This window comes from Oncorhynchus keta, chromosome 1, assembly GCF_023373465.1.
Source record: "Oncorhynchus keta strain PuntledgeMale-10-30-2019 chromosome 1, Oket_V2, whole genome shotgun sequence".
NCBI lineage: Eukaryota > Metazoa > Chordata > Actinopteri > Salmoniformes > Salmonidae > Oncorhynchus > Oncorhynchus keta.
The window spans coordinates 66,559,064-66,580,810 of NC_068421.1; the positions used below are offsets into that span (position 1 = coordinate 66,559,064).

General features: G+C 40.9%; 1 protein-coding gene across 11 annotated transcripts in view; it reads left to right on the plus strand.

Annotated features, from left to right (window-relative positions):
- The window catches only part of mcf2l2 (MCF.2 cell line derived transforming sequence-like 2), a 116,427-nt gene that overhangs the window by 21,461 nt on the left and 73,219 nt on the right, over positions 1–21,747 (plus strand). For 10 of the 11 annotated variants that reach the window (XM_035782658.2, XM_035782699.1, XM_052458308.1 and 7 more), the window contains exons 2-5: positions 3,753–3,836; positions 7,422–7,536; positions 10,892–10,982; positions 11,313–11,432. In XM_035782658.2, the coding sequence (XP_035638551.1) occupies positions 3,753–3,836; positions 7,422–7,536; positions 10,892–10,982; positions 11,313–11,432 (410 nt within the window). The remainder of the gene's footprint in view (positions 1–3,752; positions 3,837–7,421; positions 7,537–10,891; positions 10,983–11,312; positions 11,433–21,747) is intronic. The other variant, XM_035782667.2, reaches the window with a different exon arrangement.

A 21,747-nucleotide genomic window follows, 5' to 3' on the forward strand; every position in this document is an offset into this window, starting at 1 on the left:
CAGGAGGAATGGGCCAAAATTCACCCAACTTATTGTGGGAAGTTTGTTGAAGGTTTGACCCAAGTTAAACAATTTAAAGGCAACGCTACCAAATACTAATTGAGTGTATGTTAACTTCTGACCCACTGGGAATGTGATGAAAGAAATAAAAGCTGAAATAAATCATTATCTCTACTATTATTCTGACATTTCTCATACTTGAAATAAAGTGGTTATCCTATCCATTTTTACTAGGATTAAATGTCAGGAATTGTGAAAAACCGAGTTTAAATGTATTTGGCTAAGGTGTATGTATGTATGTAAACTTCTGACTTCAACTGTAGGTCCATATCTTACAATATTGCATTGCACTTTGAACCTTGTGCAATTGACAATCTTTAATGTGCCCTATTAACAACACATCACAATAATACATACAGTATACCATACAGCTTAATTTAGGGGAAATACGGTATGTACTTAAAGTCCTCATTTCCAGTAGATGTGTGACTGTGGCTGAGAGTGATTGTGTGTGTTTCTGCTCATTAAACCTGATGAATTGGAGCAGAAGGCTGAAGGCAGCCTAGGACAAGGTGGACACTGGGATGAGGTTTGATGAGGTGTGTGGAGAGCAGAGGACGGTGCCCCTCTGTGTTGCCATGGCATTAATCCATGGTGTCTCCACATGTTGCTGGCACAACCTGCCACAGAATCAACACACCCACCAGACTAAACATATGACTGACTAGGCCCAGGAGTTTTCCCTCACCACGTGATATAGGAAACCTGGAAGAACTGGACTTTCTTCTGGTCAGAGCACAATAGCATACAACTAATAGCATTCCAGTAACTAGAATCAATGTGTTGTTATGCTGTTTTGTATTACTGTATACAATAATGCTTTTTGGTATTTAGTCAATAGAATTAGATCATGCATTTTTCCATTGTTTGCTCTGCGATGCCAAAGAACAGGACTGACCATTGTGATCTTGTTTTGTGATCTTGCTGTTTTAAAAAACAAACAATTAAATTCAGTATTATGTCATATTTTTTTATGTATCTGTTCTTGGAGAGCTAATTCCTTCCAGAGCCTGTAGCTGGCAGGATGGAGGCAGGAGGGTGGGTTGTGTCTTTGTGCTCTGCATGCTGTTCCTCTAGAAGTGAATGCTGTGACCTTTCTCTGAAGCCTGCAGAGGCCATTATGAGACCTGGCTTTGTGATTTACTTACATGTCTGGGGCTGGGATTCCTGCAGCAGGATGATAAGATCTGGAGCTAGCATGTTAACATGCTCCCAGACGCAGATCCTCCTTCCTCTCGCCACCACTCTGCTGAGGGAGGATGTGTGTGTGTGTGTGTGTGTGTGTGTGTGTGTGTGTGTGTGTGTGTGTGTGTGTGTGTGTGTGTGTGTGTGTGTGCGCATGCGTGTGCATGCGTGCTGGTTTGTGTGCAAGTGTACCGTGATGCACACGTTTTAGTATATTGTCGTAAAAGGAGCCGTGGAAATATATGTAAATGAGGTAACATGCTAAGAATAATACTGTCAATGTAATTTGGCCTTGATACCAAACAATGGACCAAATCCCTGTGGAGACTTGAAGTTGCTGGTGCCATGACAACACTACAGCTTCCAGCTTCCATACAGTAGAAACATGCTTCTGTGAGGATCTCTGTGCTATCTATAGCCCTGGCTGCAAGACCCACTCAAAGCTCGCTCAGTCTTTGATCAAGTGTAGTCTGTTGTAATGCACTCCTTTATACCGTGGCCAGACAGAGGGTGTTTTGTTCACAGTGGAAAGCTAGCTGCAGTGTGCTTCAGGGTGATACCAAAGTATTAAGGCAGAGAGGGGGGCGGCAGCGTAGCCTAGTGGCTAGAGCGTTGGACTAGTAACCGGAAGGTTGCGAGTTCAAACCCCCGAGCTGACAAGGTACAAATCTGTCGTTCTGTCCCTGAACAGGCAGTTAACCCACTGTTCCCAGGCCGTCATTGAAATTAAGAATGTGTTCTTAACTGACTTGCCTGGTTAGGTAAAATTAAAAATAAAATTAAAAAAGAGTGATGAAGCTTCATTAACCCTCCCCTCCCCTTCAAGCATCCAGAATGGCTACTGACTCTTCCAAGAACAACACAATGAAAGAAACATATGTCTGAAAGGAGGGATACAGTAGCTACAGAAGCATGTTATGGAAATTGAATGAAGGTACACAAAGATCTGCGTTCACAGCTAAAGGTATTAACTGCGAGGGGCAGCGGTAGACATGGAGACCACTGTTGCAAGAGAACAGACACTGTGCTTTGAGAGACTAGTCAAGGATCATATCACCTCCACCCTACCTGACACCCTAGACCAGCTCCAATTTGCTTAGCGCCCCAATAGGTCCACAGACGACGCAATCGCAATCACACTGCACACAGCCCTATCCTATCTGTACAAGAGGAATACCTATGTAAGAATGCTGTTCATCGACTACAGCTCAGTACCATAGCACCCTCCAAAATCATCAGTAAGCTTGAGACCCTGGGTCTCGACCCCACCCTGTGCAACTGGGTCCTGGACTTTCTGATGGGACGCCCCCAGGTGGTCAGGGTAGGAAACAACATTTCCACCACGCTGATCCTCAACACTGGGGCCCCACAAGGGTATGTTCTAAGCCCTCTCATGTCCTCCCTGTTCACCCATGACTGCGTGGCCATGCACGCCTCCAACTCAATCATCAAGTTTGCAGACGACACTACAGTGGTAGGCTTCAATGCCATCAGACTGTTAAACAGCCATCACTAACATTGAGTGGCAGCTGCCTACATACTGACTCAAATCTCGATCCACTTTAATAAAAAAAATTGGATGTAATAAATGTATCACTAGTCACTTTAAACAATGCCACTTTATATAATGTTTACATACCCTATGTTATTCATCTCATATGTATATACAATACTCTACACCATCTAGTGCATCTTACCTATGCCGTTCGACCATCGCTAATCCATATATTAATATGTACATATTCTTATTCATTTCTTTATACTTGTCTGTAAAAGGTAGTTGTTGTGAAATTGTTAGATTACTTGTTAGATATTGCTGCATGATCGCAACTAGAAGCACAAGCATTTCGCTACACTCGCATTAACATCTGCTAACCATGTGTACGTGACCAATAACATTTGATTTGATTTTATTTGTGGAAATGTCCAGAGCCGTGCCTTGGCCTCACTTTCCACAGGTCATACTGACCTGTCAGACATGTGGATGGATTGTCCACCGATGATGACTGGGCCAATGTATGGCCGCAGGACTTGATTTGTGGGGACACATTGTACGCTGTTGTTTAATGCTGCTCTCTTTCCTATACATTCCTATGATATTGTGATTGCTGACTGGAGGTGTTCTCCCTGTTGTTTAATGCTGCTCTCTTTCCTATACATTCCTATGATATTGTGATTGCTGACTGGAGGTGTTCTCCCTGTTGTTTAATGCTGCTCTCTTTCCTATACATTCCTATGATATTGTGATTGCTGACTGGAGGTGTTCTCCCTGTTGTTTAATGCTGCTCTCTTTCCTATACATTCCTATGATATTGTGATTGCTGACTGGAGGTGTTCTCCCTGTTGTTTAATGCTGCTCTCTTTCCTATACATTCCTATGATATTGTGATTGCTGACTGGAGGTGTTCTCCCTGTTGTTTAATGCTGCTCTCTTTCCTATACATTCCTATGATATTGTGATTGCTGACTGGAGGTGTTCTCCCTGTTGTTTTCCTCTCCCTCCCCAGATGAGATCATGCAGCAGGAGATCAGGCCCCTGCTTGCTGTCGACATCATAGAGCAGCTGCATCGGCAGTTTGCCCTGCTCTCAGGTACGTAGCTAGGCCTCAGTCTCCTCGCCTTATCCCTGCTTCCCTCACACAAAGACGGGCAGATATTCGAGTTCCTCTCCCTTTGTGAAGGAGCAAATATGGGAATGACAGAATAATCACATTTTAGTCAGAGGTGATTATATCTACTTTACAGTTATACAGAACAGCACAATGTAATGTTTGTTCATTCGTTTTTATCACGGTCAGAATTTTTTTTTTTGTCATATCCGTTATGAGTTACAAGGCCATTTCCATTGTTGACGTTATAGACATGATTGAGTTGTGACCGGGCTTGAACCTTTTAACTACTGATCGATAGGATTGCCTCTTAATCACTTCCTGTCTGAGACAGTAGAGAGGTCTGGTCTGCTCCATAGTCTGTTCCAGGACAATAACAGAATTATCACATTACACCATGAACCATTTCCTGCCAGGATGTCTTTGTCTCTCTGGCCATATTCATGAGCTTTGTTCAGAGTGGATAAAATGGCCACTTTTTCCATTCAGTTAAGTTGGGATGCAGAAGCAGTGACTGTGTACATACTATACATTATTATTAACATGTATTTGAGAATATTGAGTCCACTAAATAATGTCCGTATACTCACAGATCACCTCAGTCTGAAGATTCCTTTGAGTTACCAGAGACATAGAAGAGTACCTGAGACATGAACAGAGGTGCAGGGCCTAAGCTGGACCGATAACAGAAGGAGTTGTTGGTAGTTATTGGGCTAGCCTAGCCTCAGAGCTATACTACACGAAACATACTATGCGTATTTCTGAGCACCTCCAAGGCATATGATATGTACTAATGGTCTAGTTACTTTAGACAGAAACAAAAGTAGGGAGGTTGGTCAGGGAAGATGTGTGGATGTATACCGCGACCTTCTAGCAATCCAAAGGTTGGTGTTCGAGTCGCGTCGGGAACAACTGTAGCATTTTAGCTTAGCCTTATTCTAACCGTGACTCATTTCCCATTAACTGCTACGTAAATTCTCCTAACCTTTGTCGTTTTAGTAGTTTTCCTAACCTTTTACATAAATGATCCTAACCTTTGTTGTTAGTTCTCCTAACTACCAATGTACATTATCCCAGTCATTCTCCTTTGTTGAAACAAGCAACTTGATTTCAGAGAAAGACGGATAATACTATACATCCTCTAAGATTTATGATAAGTTACATCATCCAATTATTAAGCTCTTGTATGACCGGGTGAGACGTATACGATATGTCCTCCAATTCGTATGATATTGTAGAACCGCTATTCCATTCATAATGTAACGTAACGTAATATAACGTAACGTAACGTAATATATCATACTAAATGGAGTAAAAGATTTACGTACCAAATCCAACGAATTGCCCTGAGACCAGGTTGATTGGACGGGAGCTCTACGCCACAGCCTCTGGCTCCACAGGGATTGTTTCCATTCCTTCCCATCCATGTCAAACCACCAAGGGTCAGCCAGCTGCGCTCCTGCCAAGCTGGTGTCTTACTCCAAAAACCCTGGGTCAGCAAAGCTAGCTTTCAAAGTTATGTCATTTTACTGTGGAAAAAGCACAATATATTTAATTATCTACACAGCAAGCCTGTTTTTATTCTCAGTGGGTCTGTCACTGAGTTTGGGTTGTTTTGTACAGTTTTAAAACATTGGTCTCCATTCCTTTTCTCCATATTGTGATGCTGATACCTGACAGAGTCACATGCAGTGGTGGAAAAAGTACCCAAATGTCATATTGGAGTAAAAGTAAAGATACCTTAATAGAAAATGATTAAAGTAAAAGTGAAAGTCACCCAGTAAAATACTACTTGAGTAAAAGTCTAAAAGTATTTGGTTTTAGATATACTTAAGTATCAAAAGTAAATGTAATTGCTAAAATATACTTAAGTATCAAATATAAAAGTATGAATACTTTCAAATTCTTAATATTAAGCAAACCAGATGGCACAAGTATGCCAAGGGCATACTCCAACACTGATACATAATTTACAAACAAAACATGTGTGTTTAGTGAGTCCGCCAGATCATAGGCAGTAGGGATGACCAGGGATTTTCTCTTGATAAGCACGTGAATTGAACAATTTTCTGTTCTGCTAAGCATAAAAAATGTAACAAGTACTTTTGGGTGTCAGGGAAAATGTATGGTGTAAAAAGTACATTATTTTCTTCAGGAATGTAGTGAAGTAAAAGTATAAGTTGTCAAAATTATAAATAGTAAAGTACAGCTACCCCAAAAAATTACTTTAGTAGTACTTTAAAGTGTTTTTACTTAAGTACTGTACTTTACGCCACTGTTTACAAGCAAATGCCACCTCGCTGTTGACGCTATTCCAGTATTACCTCCACACCTATATTTCTGCACTACTTACCTTACACCTGATGAGGTGATGCTGAGTTGAGCTTTCTAGACAGGGCAGTATTGTACAGCTCTAATTGTTATCTTGTGTACTGTTGTCAGTGAGAGAGGTAGGCAACAGAAGCTCTGACATATGTGAGGATTCCCCGTGGTGTATTTTTCTGCCATATGCAGGTAAATAATTGGATGTGTCTGGCTGGGAAGATGGATAGATGAGTTGTCACCCAGTGGGATGGATGGCAGACGAGATGGCACAGGAAATAAACTACACGCTGCTTTTAGCACAAAGACATCTGAGTTTGGGAGGAGGCTGTTATGCTTGTCTATGTGATTTGCTTGTCAGTGTTAGTACATTTTTAGAACTGAGAGACAGAGAGAAGAAGGCAGAGGAGGAGTTAGGAAGGGAAAAAGTTAGTCAGTAAAAGTAAAGAGCTACAGTTACCTCACCACTAATATGAAAGGCAGCATTTCCTGACGTGCTCCTCCGGAATAAGAGTAATACAGTGTATGTCCAAATAATGTAAGTGCCCAGACTCGGGTGGGGCCTCAAGTAGAAGATCAGACTGCCTCAGCCAGATGAGGTACAATTTACAGCAGTTCCCCTCTGTCATCCCAAACTGAACTGTATTGAAGTTAGGAATTCACCCTAAAATCTATTTCATAAGGCTGACCTCTATACTCCTATCTCCACTCAGGAATGCAGGCACTGGGGCATGATGATGAGTGAGGAGGAACAATTTAGATATAGGGTGACTTGCTGTTCCACTATGCTTTCTCATAGTGATGCACTTTAACTGATAAATCTCTGATTGGAGAGATATATGATCATGGATTATATTATGGCTGCCTCTGATTGCTTCATTTGTTTCAGGATTTAGTGAGACAATTTTGATTATTTGAAATATTTCTTCATTTAGATTGTCATATCAACATTTTCACTCATCAAACGTATTTAGTTTCATATAAGTTTTGATTCAATCATGACTTTTGGCAAAAAATAATCAAATCCGAATTTGTGCTGACAGCCCAATGTCACCACCTTGTGGTTGATTAATAGAAATATAACTTTTCTATTGATATAAAGTCACCCATCAGATCTGTAACAGCAGAATGTCGTTTTTTATCCAAATAAATATTTATTTTACTGTAGAAGCCTGGTGTAAATGAATGAATGTAACAAAATGGACACATTTCTGCCAATCTATTGATGTAACCATATGTGTGTAGGAGGAAGAGGGAAAGATGGCGCCCCCATCATCACCTTCCCTGAATACTCAGGCTTCGGCGACCTCCTAGACGAGGACTTCCAGAATGTTGTCACATATCTGACTAGCATCCCCAGGTAAAGTATGCAGCTCCACTACAACCATAAATATGCTCCCATGGTTATGCAGTTCAGATCAATACCACTGAGGAAGTACAGTTCCCGCTCAGCCCAGTCAAAACTGTTCGCTGCTCTGGCCCCCCAATGGTGGAACAAACTCCCTCACGACGCCAGGACAGCGGAGTCAATCACCACCTTCCGGAGACACCTGAAACCCCACCTCTTTAAGGAATACCTAGGATAGGATAAGTAATCCTTCTCACCCCCCCCCCCCTAAAAGATTTAGATGCACTATTGTAAAGTGGCTGTTCCACTGGATGTCATAAGGTGAATGCACCAATTTGTAAGTCGCTCTGGATAAGAGCGTCTGCTAAATTACTTAAATGTAAATGTAAATGTAATTCTGCAATTCTGGTGCACATTATTTTCCCACAGTGGAGAACAGAAGCTTACTGTAATGCTACTGTGTATTTGATACAGCCACCAATTGTGCAAGTTCTCCCACTTAAAAAGATGAGAGAGGCCTGTAATCTTCATCATAGGTACACTTCAACTATGACAGACAAAATGAGAAAAAAAAATCCAGAAAATCACACTGTAGGATTTTTAATGAATTTATTTGCAAATTATGGTGGAAAATAAGTATTTTTCTCAATACTTTGTTATATACCCTTTGTTGGCAATGACAGGGGTCAAAAGTTTTCTGTAAGTCTTCAAAAGGTTTTCACACACTGTTGCTGGTATTTTGGCCCATTCCTCCATGCAGATCTTCTCTAGAGCAGTGATGTTTTGGGGCCGTTGCTGGGCAACACGGACTTGCACAATTGGTGGCTGACTAAATACTTTTTTGCCCCACTGTATACTGTATTCTATATCACCTATTGCATCTTGCCTATTGCTCATCCATATATTTATATGTACATATTATTTTTCCATCCCTTTACTTAGATTTGTGTGTATTAGGTAGTTGTTGTGGAATTGTTAGATTACTTGTTAGATATTAATAATATAATAATAATAATATATGCCATTTAGCTGACGCTTTTATCCAAAGCGACTTACAGTCATGTGTGCATACATTCTACGTATGGGTGGTCCCGGGAATCGAACCCACTACCCTGGCGTTACAAGCGCCATGCTCTACCAACTGAGCCAAAGAAGGACCACCATATTACTACACTGTCGGAACTAGAAGCACAAGCATTTCGCTACACTCGCATTAATATCTGCTAACTATGTGTATGTGACCAATAATATTAGATTTTATTTGAACCATGTTACCCATAGATAGACAAGCTAGAAACATTTGAACAATGAATTGTTTTTGTGAAGCATTCAATTGCCCCTCCCTGTTGTACACATCGAGTTTCCATTTCCCCTGTCCCGAGAGAATGTATGGGTGATTTCAAATGAAATCATCAACTTTTATTCAACCTCTTGAGATGGGTAAACTGTGGAACGACCCAATTACTCCATAATAAACTACAGAGTGAAAAGAAGGAAGCCTGTACAGAATAAAAAATATTCCAAGACATACATCCTGTTTGTAAACTTTGCACCAAAGTAATACAGCGAAACATGTGGCAAAGTGTTATGTTTGGGGCAAATCCAACACAACACGTCACTGAGTATCACTCTTCATATTTTCAAGGATGGTGGTGGATGCATCAGATTGTGGGTAATCGGCAAGGACTGGGGAGTTTTTCCTGATAAAAATAAACGTAATGGAGCTAAGCACAGGCAAAATCCAAGAGGAAAACCTGGTTAAGACACTGGGAGACTAATTCACCTTTCAACAATACATTAACCTAAAAAAGACAAATCTACGCGAGCTGCTCACCAAGAAGACATTTAATGTTCCTGAGTAGCCTAGTTACAGTTTTGACTTAAATCTACTTGAAGGTCTATGGCAAGACTTGAAAATATACCAATGATCAAGAACCAACTTGACAGCTGGTGATGGGAAAATATGATGGGCAAATATTGCACAATCCAGGTGGGAAAAGCTCTTCCAGACTTACACAAAAAGATTCACAGCTGATATCGCTGCCAAAGTGGGGTAAAACTAACACGATCAACATATATTAGCATTTTATTTGTCATAAAAAATATATACTGTATAAATTTTCTTCAACTTTGATATGACTGAATATTTTGTGTAGATCAGTGACAAAAATGACAAAAGATCAATCTTAAATCAATTTTTATCCCACGTTGTAACACAACAAAATGTGGAAAAAGTCAAGGGGTATGAATACTTTCTGAAGGCACTTTAAATACCATTACCTTCCCTCTGTATGGGATGTGGTTCCTGCTCCCAACTAACCACAGATCTGAAGATACAGTCAGGTCCATAATTATTGGTAACCTTGATATGCTGCAGATGAGCAAGAAAGACTGTATCAAAGATCCACCACCATATTTTACAGTAGGTAAGAGGTACTTCTCTGCGTATGCTTCTGTTTTTCAAAGCCAAACCTACCACTGATGTGTGTGGCCAAAGAGCTCTATTTTCATGTAACTTGGTTGCCTCTGCCAGAAGGCTGACACTTGGCCACAATTGGATCTTCCAGCAAGACAATAACCCCAAACACGAATCAAAATACACTTTTTTTTCCATTAATTGTATTTATTACTTGTTAAGAAACACAATCTATTTCCCTGAGCAATTGTATTAGTATAAAATAAAATAGCATAGAATATAGGTCAGTATTTGTATATTATTTGTTTTATACAGTATTTTTTGCTCATCTTTATCAAGGGTGCCAATAATTATGTACCTGACTGTATTTCACAAGACACATTTCTCAGGGTGAGGCAAAATGTGAAAAGGGTGTCTTGTGAAATACCCCCCTGAAAATGGCACATCTGGGATATTGTTCTCTCTCTCATGACACAGTGAGTCTTCAATTAATCTGGTCTCGTGTAAACTGCTCTCAGTCAGGAAAATACTCAGTCAGTCGAGTAGGAATATACTAGTCCAGATAACACAGTAAGATCACCACCCAGTGAGCACAAGACATTAAACATACACATTCTTTTCATTGTCTTTTAAACGTCTTGTGCTGATAGGGGAGCAACTTCATTCACCCTTTTGTCAGAGTAACACATTGAGAATGTTAATGACCCTCACTTAACATTTTCCCTGTAAAACACCCCAAACATTAAACAAGCTTACACAGCTCCTCTTACACTGTTAACTATAATGGCCTGGTTCAGTGAGCGCTGAAGTGATTTGGTATAAACTCTGTTTAAAATGTACAGAGACAGAATAGAGCAGTGTACTGTAGTGCCCTCTTGGATATGTCTTGTGACTGCATGCTTGGATAGCTACACCTACCGCATGTGTTTATTTCTATCTTTCCTTGTCTAGTTTGGACGCTGCCAGCATCGGTTTCGTTATAATCATTGACCGCAGGCGGGACAAATGGAGCTCAGTGAAGGCCTCGCTGACGCGGATAGCGGTATGAAGACATCCATATTTAACTTCCGACAACACTTTTATCTTTTTCCTGGTGGTCCAGTCTGTTTGTGCTTCACTCGACTTCTCTTTGTGTTTGGCATCAAGAAGAGTTTGCCGCAGCACAAAAAGTATGGAACCAGGCTATTTTATCTCAGCATTATGTACCATTGTAAAATAGACCAATGCTTCTATATCAGGAAGTCTTGCGTAAGGCAAATTCTTCCCAAGTATAATATGTGAGATACATAATAGAAAGTAGAAACAGAGCAGGAGCTCCCTCCACATTCAGAACTAATGTCATGAAGCTGTGCTTTGTACCTGTGGCCACTAGGGGGCATTTCCAGGGAACCTCCAGCTGGTGTTGGTGCTGAGGCCCTCCCGTTTCTTCCAGAGGGCCGTCGCTGACATAGGCATGAAGCTGCACCGGGATGACTTTAAAATGAAGGTACCGGTAAGCATGCTTTGCTACCACTCACCGTGTCCAACTCTTAGATCATCTTAGAAACGTTTCCTCTGTGTCTGGGTGTGAGATAGTGAGTGACCTGATGTCATGGGGTGTTTTGCATGGCAGTGTGATGTTCACCGGTAAACTAACTGCTAGAACAGTGACTATGTACTCACTGCATGTTTTGCTTGTTTATGTAGAGCTACTAATCTGCCAACATATATAGTCAGGTCCAAAATTGTCACTCTTGATAAAAATGTGCAAAATGATATTATTTAATACAATTTTTCAGAGAAAGAGATTTTCTTTAACATTTAAAAAATGTTCTCTCAAATATAGGGGTAAAAAGTATTCGCACCCATGCTTTCAATACCTTCAATGCATATGCATCTTTCTTTCGACACAAAACCCACCACTGGTGGACGTGGCCAAAGAGCTCTATTTTCATGTCATCCGACAAATGTGAACGCCTAGAGTTTGCTAAACGGCATTTTGATTGGAACAGGTGCTACTGTATGTTCAGATGACATGAAAATAGAGGTCTTTGGCCACGAACACCATTGGTGGGTTTTGCGTCTAAATAAATATGCAGAAAAGAACCCAGTACCTACTGTAAAATATGGTGGAGGATCTTCGATGTTATGGGGCTATTTTGTTTCCACTGGTCCAGGGTCCCTTGTTAAGGTCAACAGCATCATGAACTTTACCCAGTACCTGGACATTTCAGCCAAAAACCTGTTTGCCTCTGCTAGGAGCCTGAATCCTGGCTCCAAGTGGATCTTCCAGCAATACAATAACCCCAAGCACACATCAAAATCCACAGAGAAATGGTTAGTTGACCACAAAATCCCAACGAATTCTGTATGGAGGAATGGCCTAAGATCCCTCCCAATGTGTTCTCCAATCTCATAAAACATTTTAGAAAAGGCTCATTGCTGTTATCTTCACAAGGGAGGTATTGAAAGGTAATCATTTTGACACCTATTTTTCTCTGTGCAAGTATATTAGTATAAAATAATATAATGTTGCTTTTCTTTGCATACTGTACAATATAGCTCAGTATTTGAATTATTTATTTTATACAGTCTCTTTTGCTCATCTTTATCAAGGGTGCCAATCAATTTGGACCTGACATTCATATATTTCCCTTAATCCTTTCAATAATTTTGGTGAAGGCAAATTCTCCTGCATGACTGTACACATTTTCCAAGACAAAGGTTCCAAAACCTCAGATTCCTCACCAACTCATGTGGGCATGCCATCATTATGCAAGTGTTGTATGATTCAAGTCAAGACATCTGGTGAGGAAGTGTTAATAGAGAACTGTAATAAGCCAAACACCTGATTGTAGTAAAACTCACAGAAGACACAAGACATCAATTCATGCTGCATTAGCACACCATGACACTTCCCCATTGGGCACAGATGTCAAGTCCACATCTATTCCACGTTGGTTCAAGGTAATTGAATTGAAATGACGTGGAAACAATGTTGATTCAACCAGTGTAAGTAAACCCAGTGGGCTATTACATAACCCTTGAGGGAGTATTTAGCCAAATCCAGAGTGTGATGCAGAGGAAGTTGCATTAACATCTACACTCCCCTACGTATTTATTTGGTCAATGAAGCAAAAACGTAGACTTTTTCTCTATACTCCAGCATTTTGGATGTTTCATATGAGGCAACATTACAGAATGTCACCTTTTATTTGAGGGTAATTTAATACATATCTGTTTTCATATTTACTGTATCTGGTAAATGTATTGTGTCATTCAGGAGTCACTTTTAAAGTAATAAGAATAAAATGTGTTTCTAAACACTTCTAAATTAACGTGGACGCTCATGGTTACAGATAATCATGAATTAATTATTTATAATGATTGAGAAAGTTACAGAGGCAGACAATGCCTTCAGAAAGTATTCACATCCCTTGACTTTTTCCACATTTTGTTGTGTTACAAAGTGGGATTAAATGGATTTAATTGTCATTTTTTGGCAATGATCTACACAAAATACTCTGTAATGTCAAAGTGTAAAAATCGAACCTTTGTGCGAAAAGAAAATATGAAAAATAAAACACTAATATCTTGATTTGATAAGTATTCAATCCACTGAATCAATACATGTTAGAATCATCTGTAATGAACACGAAGGGAGGTTTCAAGCGCAGGGCGCAGCAGGTGTTTATCGCAAAGGACCAGAGGAGCAAGCAGAAGGTCATACACAGGGGTCCAAAAGGGCAACAGTACAGGCAGGGAAAACGCTAGTAACGTAGTCTGGGAGATCAGGCAATGGGTAGATAACAGGAAATCCGATAGGCTAATGTACAGTCAGGGAATAAGAAAAAGGCATCGTTAGTGAGGCAGGAAAAAACTATGATACACGGGAGTAGTAACTCACGGGGAGAACCAGAGCGTGTCACAAAACAAACAAAACCTCACAGTGAAGGGGTGCAAAGAACTGAACTAAATAGTGTGTGATAATGACATACAGGTGTGTGAACAGGTGATTAAAATTCAGGTGATTGGGATCTGGAGAGTGTGAGTTGGAAGCAGACGTTACATCATCTTTGGCAGTGATTACCGCTGTGAGTCTTTCTGCGTAAATGTCTTAAGAGCTTTCGAACACTTGGATTGTGCAACATTTCTCCATTATTCTTTTCAAAATTCTTCAATGTCTGTCAAATTGGTTATTGATCATTGCTAGACAACAATTTTCAGGTCTCTTTCAGGTCTCTGTAGCTTGGCCTCCCAGAAACATTCACTGTCTTCTTGGTGTAGATTTGGCCTTGTGTTTTAGATTGTCCTGCTGAATGGTGAATTAATCTCCCAGTGTCTGGTGGAAAGCACACTGAACCAGGTTTTCCTTTAGGATTTTGCCTGTGCTTAGCTCCACTCCATTTATTTTTTTATCCTGAAAAACTCCTTATTCCTTAATGATTACAAGCATACCCATAACATGATACACCCATCACTATTCTTAAAAATATGGAGAGTGGTTCTCAGTGATGTGCTGGATTTGTGAAGTAACTACAAGGTTGTTGATCCATTGTCAGATTTCTCCTACCACAGTCATTATACTGTAAGCATTGGCGTCATGGTGAAATCCCTGAGCAGTTTCCTTTCTCTCTGCCAACTGATTTAGAACGCCTGTATCTTTGTAGTGACTGGGTGTATTGATGCACCATCCAAAGTGTAATAAATAACTTAAACATGCTCAAAGGGATATTCAATGTCTGTTTTAGTTGTATTTTATTACCCATCTACCAATAGGTGCCCTTCTTTGCAGGGCATTGGAAAACATCCTTGGCCTTTGTGGTTGAATCTATGTTTGAAGTGCACTGCTCAACTGAGGGACCTTACAGATAACTGTAATGTGTGGGGTAGAGAGATGAGGTTGTCATTCAAAAATCACGTTTAACACTATTATTGCACACAGAGTGAGTCCATGCAACTTTTTATGGGACTTGTTATTAAGCAAATGTTTTACTCCTGAACTTATTTAGTCTTGCCATAAGAAAGGGGTTGAATACTTAGTGACACAAAATCTAAATTTAATACATTTTAAAATCAGGCTCTAACACAACAAAATGTGGAATATGTCAATGGGTCTGAATACTTTCTGAAGGTACTTTAGATGGAAAATACATTGGATTTGCAGAAAGTCATCAATGTAAACTGTTGTTTTGAGACTGACATTTCAACCACAAAATGATGTCATCGTGGTAACCAATTTTCAACATATTTTATACAAGGTTTGTCTATGTTGAATTTCTACCTTTGAAACAATGTCAGATCTTCAACGTTAAATCCACTATCAGAAAAAGACTGTAGGCTGGGCAGCACCTCCTACTGGAGAGTTAATATGTCTACAGTTATCCATCCAGGGTTTTAACCAAGCCGTGCTAACTAAATAGATTCATGGTTGTTATCGAAGTCATTCCAAAGGGCAGGTTTAACAGAGCAAATGTAATGTAACCGTACTCTATACGCCATATATCATCAATGATACTATACTGAACAAAAATATGAACGCAACATGTAAATTGTTGACTCCATGTTTCATGAGCTGAATTGAAAGATCCTAGAAAGTTTCCATAAGCACAAAAGCTTATTTCTCTCACATTTTGGGTACAAATGTGTCGACATCCCTGTTAGTGAGCATTTCTCATTTGCCAAGATAATCCATCCACCTGACAGGTGTGACATATCAAGAAGCTGATTAAACAGCATGATCATTACATTTACATTACATTTAAGTCATTTAGCAGACGCTCTTATCCAGAGCGACTTACAAATTGGTGCATTCACCTTAAGACATCCAGTGGAACAGCCACTTTACAATAGTGCATCTAAATCTTCTAAGGGGGGTGAGAAGGATTACTTTATCCTATCCTAGGTATTCCTTAAAGAGGTGGGGTTTCAGGTGTCTCCGGAAACCCCACCTCTTTAAGGAATACCTAGGATAGGACATTACATTACAAAGGTGCATCTTGTGCTGGGGGCAATAAATGGCCACAGTGCAGTTTTGTCACACAACACAGTGCCACAAATGTCTCAAGTTTTTAGGGAGCGTGCAATTGGCATGCTGACTGCAGGAATGTCCATCAGAGCCGTTGCCAGATAATTTCATGTTAATTTATCGACCATAAATTGTCTCTCACGTCGTTTTGGAAAATGGCAGTACCTCCAATCCGGCCTCACAATGGCAGAGTGCATAACACATAGAGTGCATAACACATAGAGTGCATAACACAGAGTGCATAAAACAATATTTGATTTAGTCCTACAGTGCATTCTGAAAGTATTCAGACCCCTTGGCTTTTTCCACATTTTGTTACGTTACAGCCTTGTTCTAAAATTGATTAAATTATTTATCTCATCAATCTGCACACAATACCCCATAAGGACAAAGCGAAAACAAGTTTTTAGAAATGTTTGCACATTTATTAAATATAAAAAAACAGCAACCAACTTAACACAATTAATTATGACTTTTGTAATACAGTAAATAGCCTAAAGTCTCTTACAAACTAATGTAACAGTTTTTATTGAACTTTAAAATGAGTAACAGATCCATGGTCACATTTTGAAGTTACTGTAACTATACGTCATGTAACTATAAGTCATGTGTAATCATAGAAAGGGTGCATTTTCAAGATAGCATGCAAAGGTCGCAGGTTTGTGGAGATCTTCACAATTTAGAGGCGAAAGAAACGCACACCAATTTAGGTGAGGTGCTGGCTAAGCGGAGTAGAACACTTGAAAAATTAAAGGAGAGCCGCACACTCTAGGAGCTCAGATGCAATATTTTAATAACCAACGTTTTGACAGACTGTAAGGAGTGACGTCGGACAGGAGAAGCAGGTACATTTAATCAGGACTGGACATAGAACATGACAGGACCAGCATCAGCACACGGGTAAGCAAGGACATATGACAAACATCAATCCCGAAGTAGGGAACAGAGCTAGGGAACAGACCGATATAGGGAAGGCAATAACACAAGTAATAGAGTTCAGCTGAGTCCAATGAGCGCAGATGTGCGTGACGGGGAAAGGCAGGTGTGCATACTGATCGTGGATTGCGTAATCCTGGAGAGCCTGGCGCCCTCGAGCGCCAGGAGGAGGAAGAGCGGGGACTGGTGTGATACAGACAAGCTGTCAGGGTATAATGACAAAGGGTATAATGACATCTGGGTATAATGACAAACACTGTGGGGTGACTAGTTTACAGATGAAGTCGGAAGTTTACATACACCTTCGCCAAATACATTTAAACTCAGTTTTTCACAATTCCTGACATTTAATCCTAGTAAAAATTCCCTGTCTTCGTTCAGATAGGATCACCACAATATTTTAAGAATGTGAAATGTCAGAATAGTAGTAGAAAGTGATTTATTTCAGCTTTTATTTCTTTCACCACATTCCCAGTGGGTCAGAAGTTTACATACACTCAATAAGTATTTGGTAGTGTTGCCTTTAAATTGTTTAACTTGGGTCAAACATTTCGGGTAACCTTCAACAAGCTTCCCACAATAAGTGGGGTGAATTCTGTCCCATTTGTCCTGACAGCTGGTGTAACTGAGTCATATTTGTAGGCCTCCTTGCACACACACGCCTTTTCAGTTCTGCCCACAAATTTTCTATAGGATTGAGGTCAGGGTTTTGTGATGTCCACTCCAATACCTTTACTTTGTTGTCCTTAAGCCATTTTGCCACAACTTTGGAATTATGCTTGGGGTCATTGTCCATTTGGAAGACCCATTTGCGATGAAGCTTTAACTTCCTGACTGATGTATTGAAATGTTGCTTCAACATATCCACATAATGTTCCTTCCTCATGATGCCATCTATTTTGTGAAGTGCACCAGTCCCTCCTGCAGCAAAGCACCCCCACAACATGATGCTGTCACCCCCGTGCTTCACGGTTGAGATGGTGTTCTTCACTTTGCAAGCATCTCCATGTGCAGTTGCAAACCGTAGTCTGGCTTTTTTATGGAGGTTTTGGAGCAGTGGCTTCTTCCTTGCTGAGCGGCCTTTCAGGTTATGTTGATATAGGACTCGTTTTACTGTGGTTATAGATACTTTTGTACCTGCTTCCTCCAGCATTTTCACAAGGTCCTTTGCTGTTGTTCTGGGATTGATTTGCACTTTTTTGCACCAAAGACGTTCATCTCTAGGAGCCAGAACACATCACCTTCCTGAGCAGTATGACGGCTGCGTGGTCCATGGTGTTTATACTTGCGTACTATTGTTTGTACAGATGAACGTGGTACCTTCAGGCATTTGCAAAATGGCCCCTAGGATGAACCAGACTTGTGGAGGTCTACATTTTTTTTCTGAGGTCTTGACTGATTTCTTTTGATTTTCCCATGATGTCAAGCAAAGAGGCACTGAGTTTGAAGGTAGGCCTTGAAATACATCCACAGGTCCACCTCCAATTGACTCAAATGATGTCAATTAGCCTATCAGAAGCTTCTAAATCCATTCCATAATTTTCTGGAATTTTCCAAGCTGTTTAAAGGCACAGTCAACATAATGTATGTCGATTTCTGACCCACTGGAATTGTGATACAGTGAATTATAAGAGATATAATCCGTCTGTAAACAATTGTTCGAAAAATGACTAAGTAGATGTCCTAACTGACTTGCCAAAACTATAGTTTGTTAACAAGACATTTGTGGCGTGGTTGAAAAATTAGTTTTAATGACTCCAACCTAAGTGTATGGTAACTTCTGACTTCAACTGTATATAGTGTCAAATGACACACACAGGTGTCTATAATCGTGGCCTGATATCATTGGTTAATTCTCAGATAAAGCAATAACATACCAAAAACATGAATGGATATTATACGATCATAGATACAATTTGGCTTAATAAGCCTACAAACATTTACAATAGTAAAATCACAATAATCACACGAATGGCTTCAGGTCAAAGTCCACGTTGAGACCGAAGGGAGCAAGAGTCTTTAACAACATGAGGTCAGGTACAGATACATGTACACACACGCACATACACAGAGGGGTTAGAACTGGGATTATAGTTCAGGTTAGGGTCTAGGGTTAGAGTTAGGAATGGTAGCGGTTAGAATGGTTAAGTTTAGGGTTGGAGTGGTTAAGGCTAAGGTTGAGGTCAGAGTAAGAATGGTTAAGGTTAGGGTTAGGTTTAGGGTAGAATGGTTAAGGTTAGGGTTAAGGTTTGGGTTGGGTTGGGGTTAGAATAGTTACGGTTAGGGTTGGAGTTATTCAGGCTAGGGTTAAAGTCAAAGTTAGAATGGTTAAGGTTAGGTTTAGGGTAGAATGGTTAAGTTTAGGGTTACAGTTTGGGTTAGGGTTAGAATAGTTGAGGTAAGGGTTAGGGTGGTTAAGGTTAGGATTAAGGTCAAAGTTAGAATGGTTAAGGTTGGCGTTAGGGTTAGAATGGTTAAGGTTAGGGTTAAGGACAAAGTAAGGGTGATTGAGGTTAGGTTTAGAGTTGGAATGGTTGCGGTTAGGGTTAGAATGGTTAACGTTAGGTTACGGGTAGGTGAGGAGTTGGTTAAGTCTTTTAAGGTCCAATTGACAAAATAGGGATCACAGTACATTATAAGAGACAGACAAGGTTAACATTTAAGTCATTTAACAACATAAGGTCAGACACAGATACATATACTAATACACACACACAGGGGGGTTCGGGCTAGGATTGCAGTTAAGGTTAGGGGCTAGGGTTAAGGTTAGGATTAGTGTTAAGTGTTAGGAATGATTAGGGTTAGGATGGTTAAGGTTAGGGTTGGGGTGGTTAAGGTTTAGGGTAAGAATGGTTAAGGCTAGGGTTGAGTTCAGAGTTAGAATGGTTAAGGTTAGGGTTCGGTTTAGAGTTAGGATGATTAAGGTTTGTGTTGGGGTTAGAATGGTTAAGGTTAGGGTAAGAATGGTTAAGGCTAGGGTTGAGTTCAGAGTTAGAATGGTTAAGGTTCGGGTTGGGTTTAGAGTTAGGATGATTAAGGTTTGTGTTGGGGTAAGAATGGTTAAGGTTAGGGTTAAAGTCAAAGTTAGAATGGTTAAGGTTAGGTTTAGGGTAGGAATGTTTCAGGTTAGGGTTGGAATGGTTCCGGTTAGGTTACCTAACAGTGAGGGGTTGGGTAGGTCTTTTGATTAAAAAATCTTGGTTGAGAAGACTTGGAGTAGGTGGGTCTTGAATTATCCGTCGTTCTAGTTGTTTCCCAGGTGGAAGGTGTGTGTTGGTGGAGGTCTCAGAAGTGATGTCCTTCATACACCTGGTAAAGCTATTTTAGGTTGTATTTAATCTAATGATTATTTTTGACCTGTTCACCATCAAACCATTCCTAGGAGAAGTATAATGGGTAGAGAATCAACACCCCTAAAAAAGCCTGATTTAAATGATCCCAGTGAATTTCAGAGATAAGAATTTCCTTGGCTTGCTGTGTCCAGATCCCTCGGCAGGCAATGCAGCGGTGACTGGCTAGTGTTTGGTTTCTAGTTTTGAGTCGGTTGATCCACTTCCATCTCTGACACGTGGAAACCGGAGGGGGGAAGGGAGGGGGTGTACTCCACTCATATGTGCGTAGGCTGGAGGGGTCCGGGTGCGACCGGCCAAAGTTGTAGGCCCCATGGTTGCACACTTGTAGATTAACCCATTAGTTGGGTTAAAAAGTTGTCTGTCCGTAGGGTAGGGGTTAGGGTTAGGTATAGTTTGTAGAATGGTTAAGGTTAGGGTTGAGGTTAGGGTAAGGTATAGTTTTTTAATATTTAGGTCAAGGTTAGGGTAAGGGTTAAGGTTAGGTATGGATTTTTATAATGGTTAGGGTTAGGGTCAGGTATAGTTTTTAGAATGGTTAAGTTCAGGTAGGTCTGTCGACTCGATGTAGGACCAGGCAAAATCCATTGAGTTGCGCACTTTATGCAGGTTTGGTCCTCGGTTGGTTGCCATGTGTCCATATCGAGTGGTGTGGTCATGATGTCTAGGTCCGCTTGTCAACGGATGTGGAAAGCATAGTGCAACCTCGGAGTTTACTCCCCATCGGATCCTTCTCTCTTAGTTCCACGTTGTCTATGTATTAGGTCCTGGATGTTTTTAATCATGTGTGTAATTCAGGGGTTATTCCCTTCCAGGACCCTAACTCTGAATCAACCCATGTCTAGTCAAATCCAGCTGGTCTGTATGGGTATACTCGGCGTAGGATCAGGCAAAACCGTCGAGTTGCGTACCTTGTGCAGGTCCGGACCTCAGTTGGTTGCCATGTGTCCCTGTCGAGTGGTAAGTCATTGAACTACCATCTCGGTCGTAGGTGACTCAGTGGTTCGGGTGATAGTGACCAGTGGAGCTACTCCCTTCCAGGATTGTAACGTTTCCAGAGGTATATCCTCCCTAGACAGTGAATTTATTCGTAGTCCAGGTAAAAAGGTGGATCGGTTGTCCAGGCTTAGTGCGGCGGGGTAAGGGGTCCCCCAGTGAAGAATTGTTCTGTGGGATCCAATTCTCCGCCAGACATAATCTGGGCACCCCAGGGATTACATGGCCGACGCGAGCCTCCAGGTGCAGCGCCCGACCCGAAAGCCCCACTTTTAGCTGCCCCAACCCGCTAGGGTGAAACACGCGCTACTGGACATACTGCCAATCCAATTCTAAACTGGGGTAGATAGTCGTCCAGCGCGGTACGTGAGTCTCCTGTTTTTGTGGGGCTGGGAGGGTTGTGCCGATAGGTCTGCCAACAGGACCACGAGGGGTCCCGAAGGAGTCCGGTCTCTTCCATTTCCTCCTGTCTTCTTGCTTGGTGTATGGCCGGGCCTAATTGCTTAGGGTCTACTCGC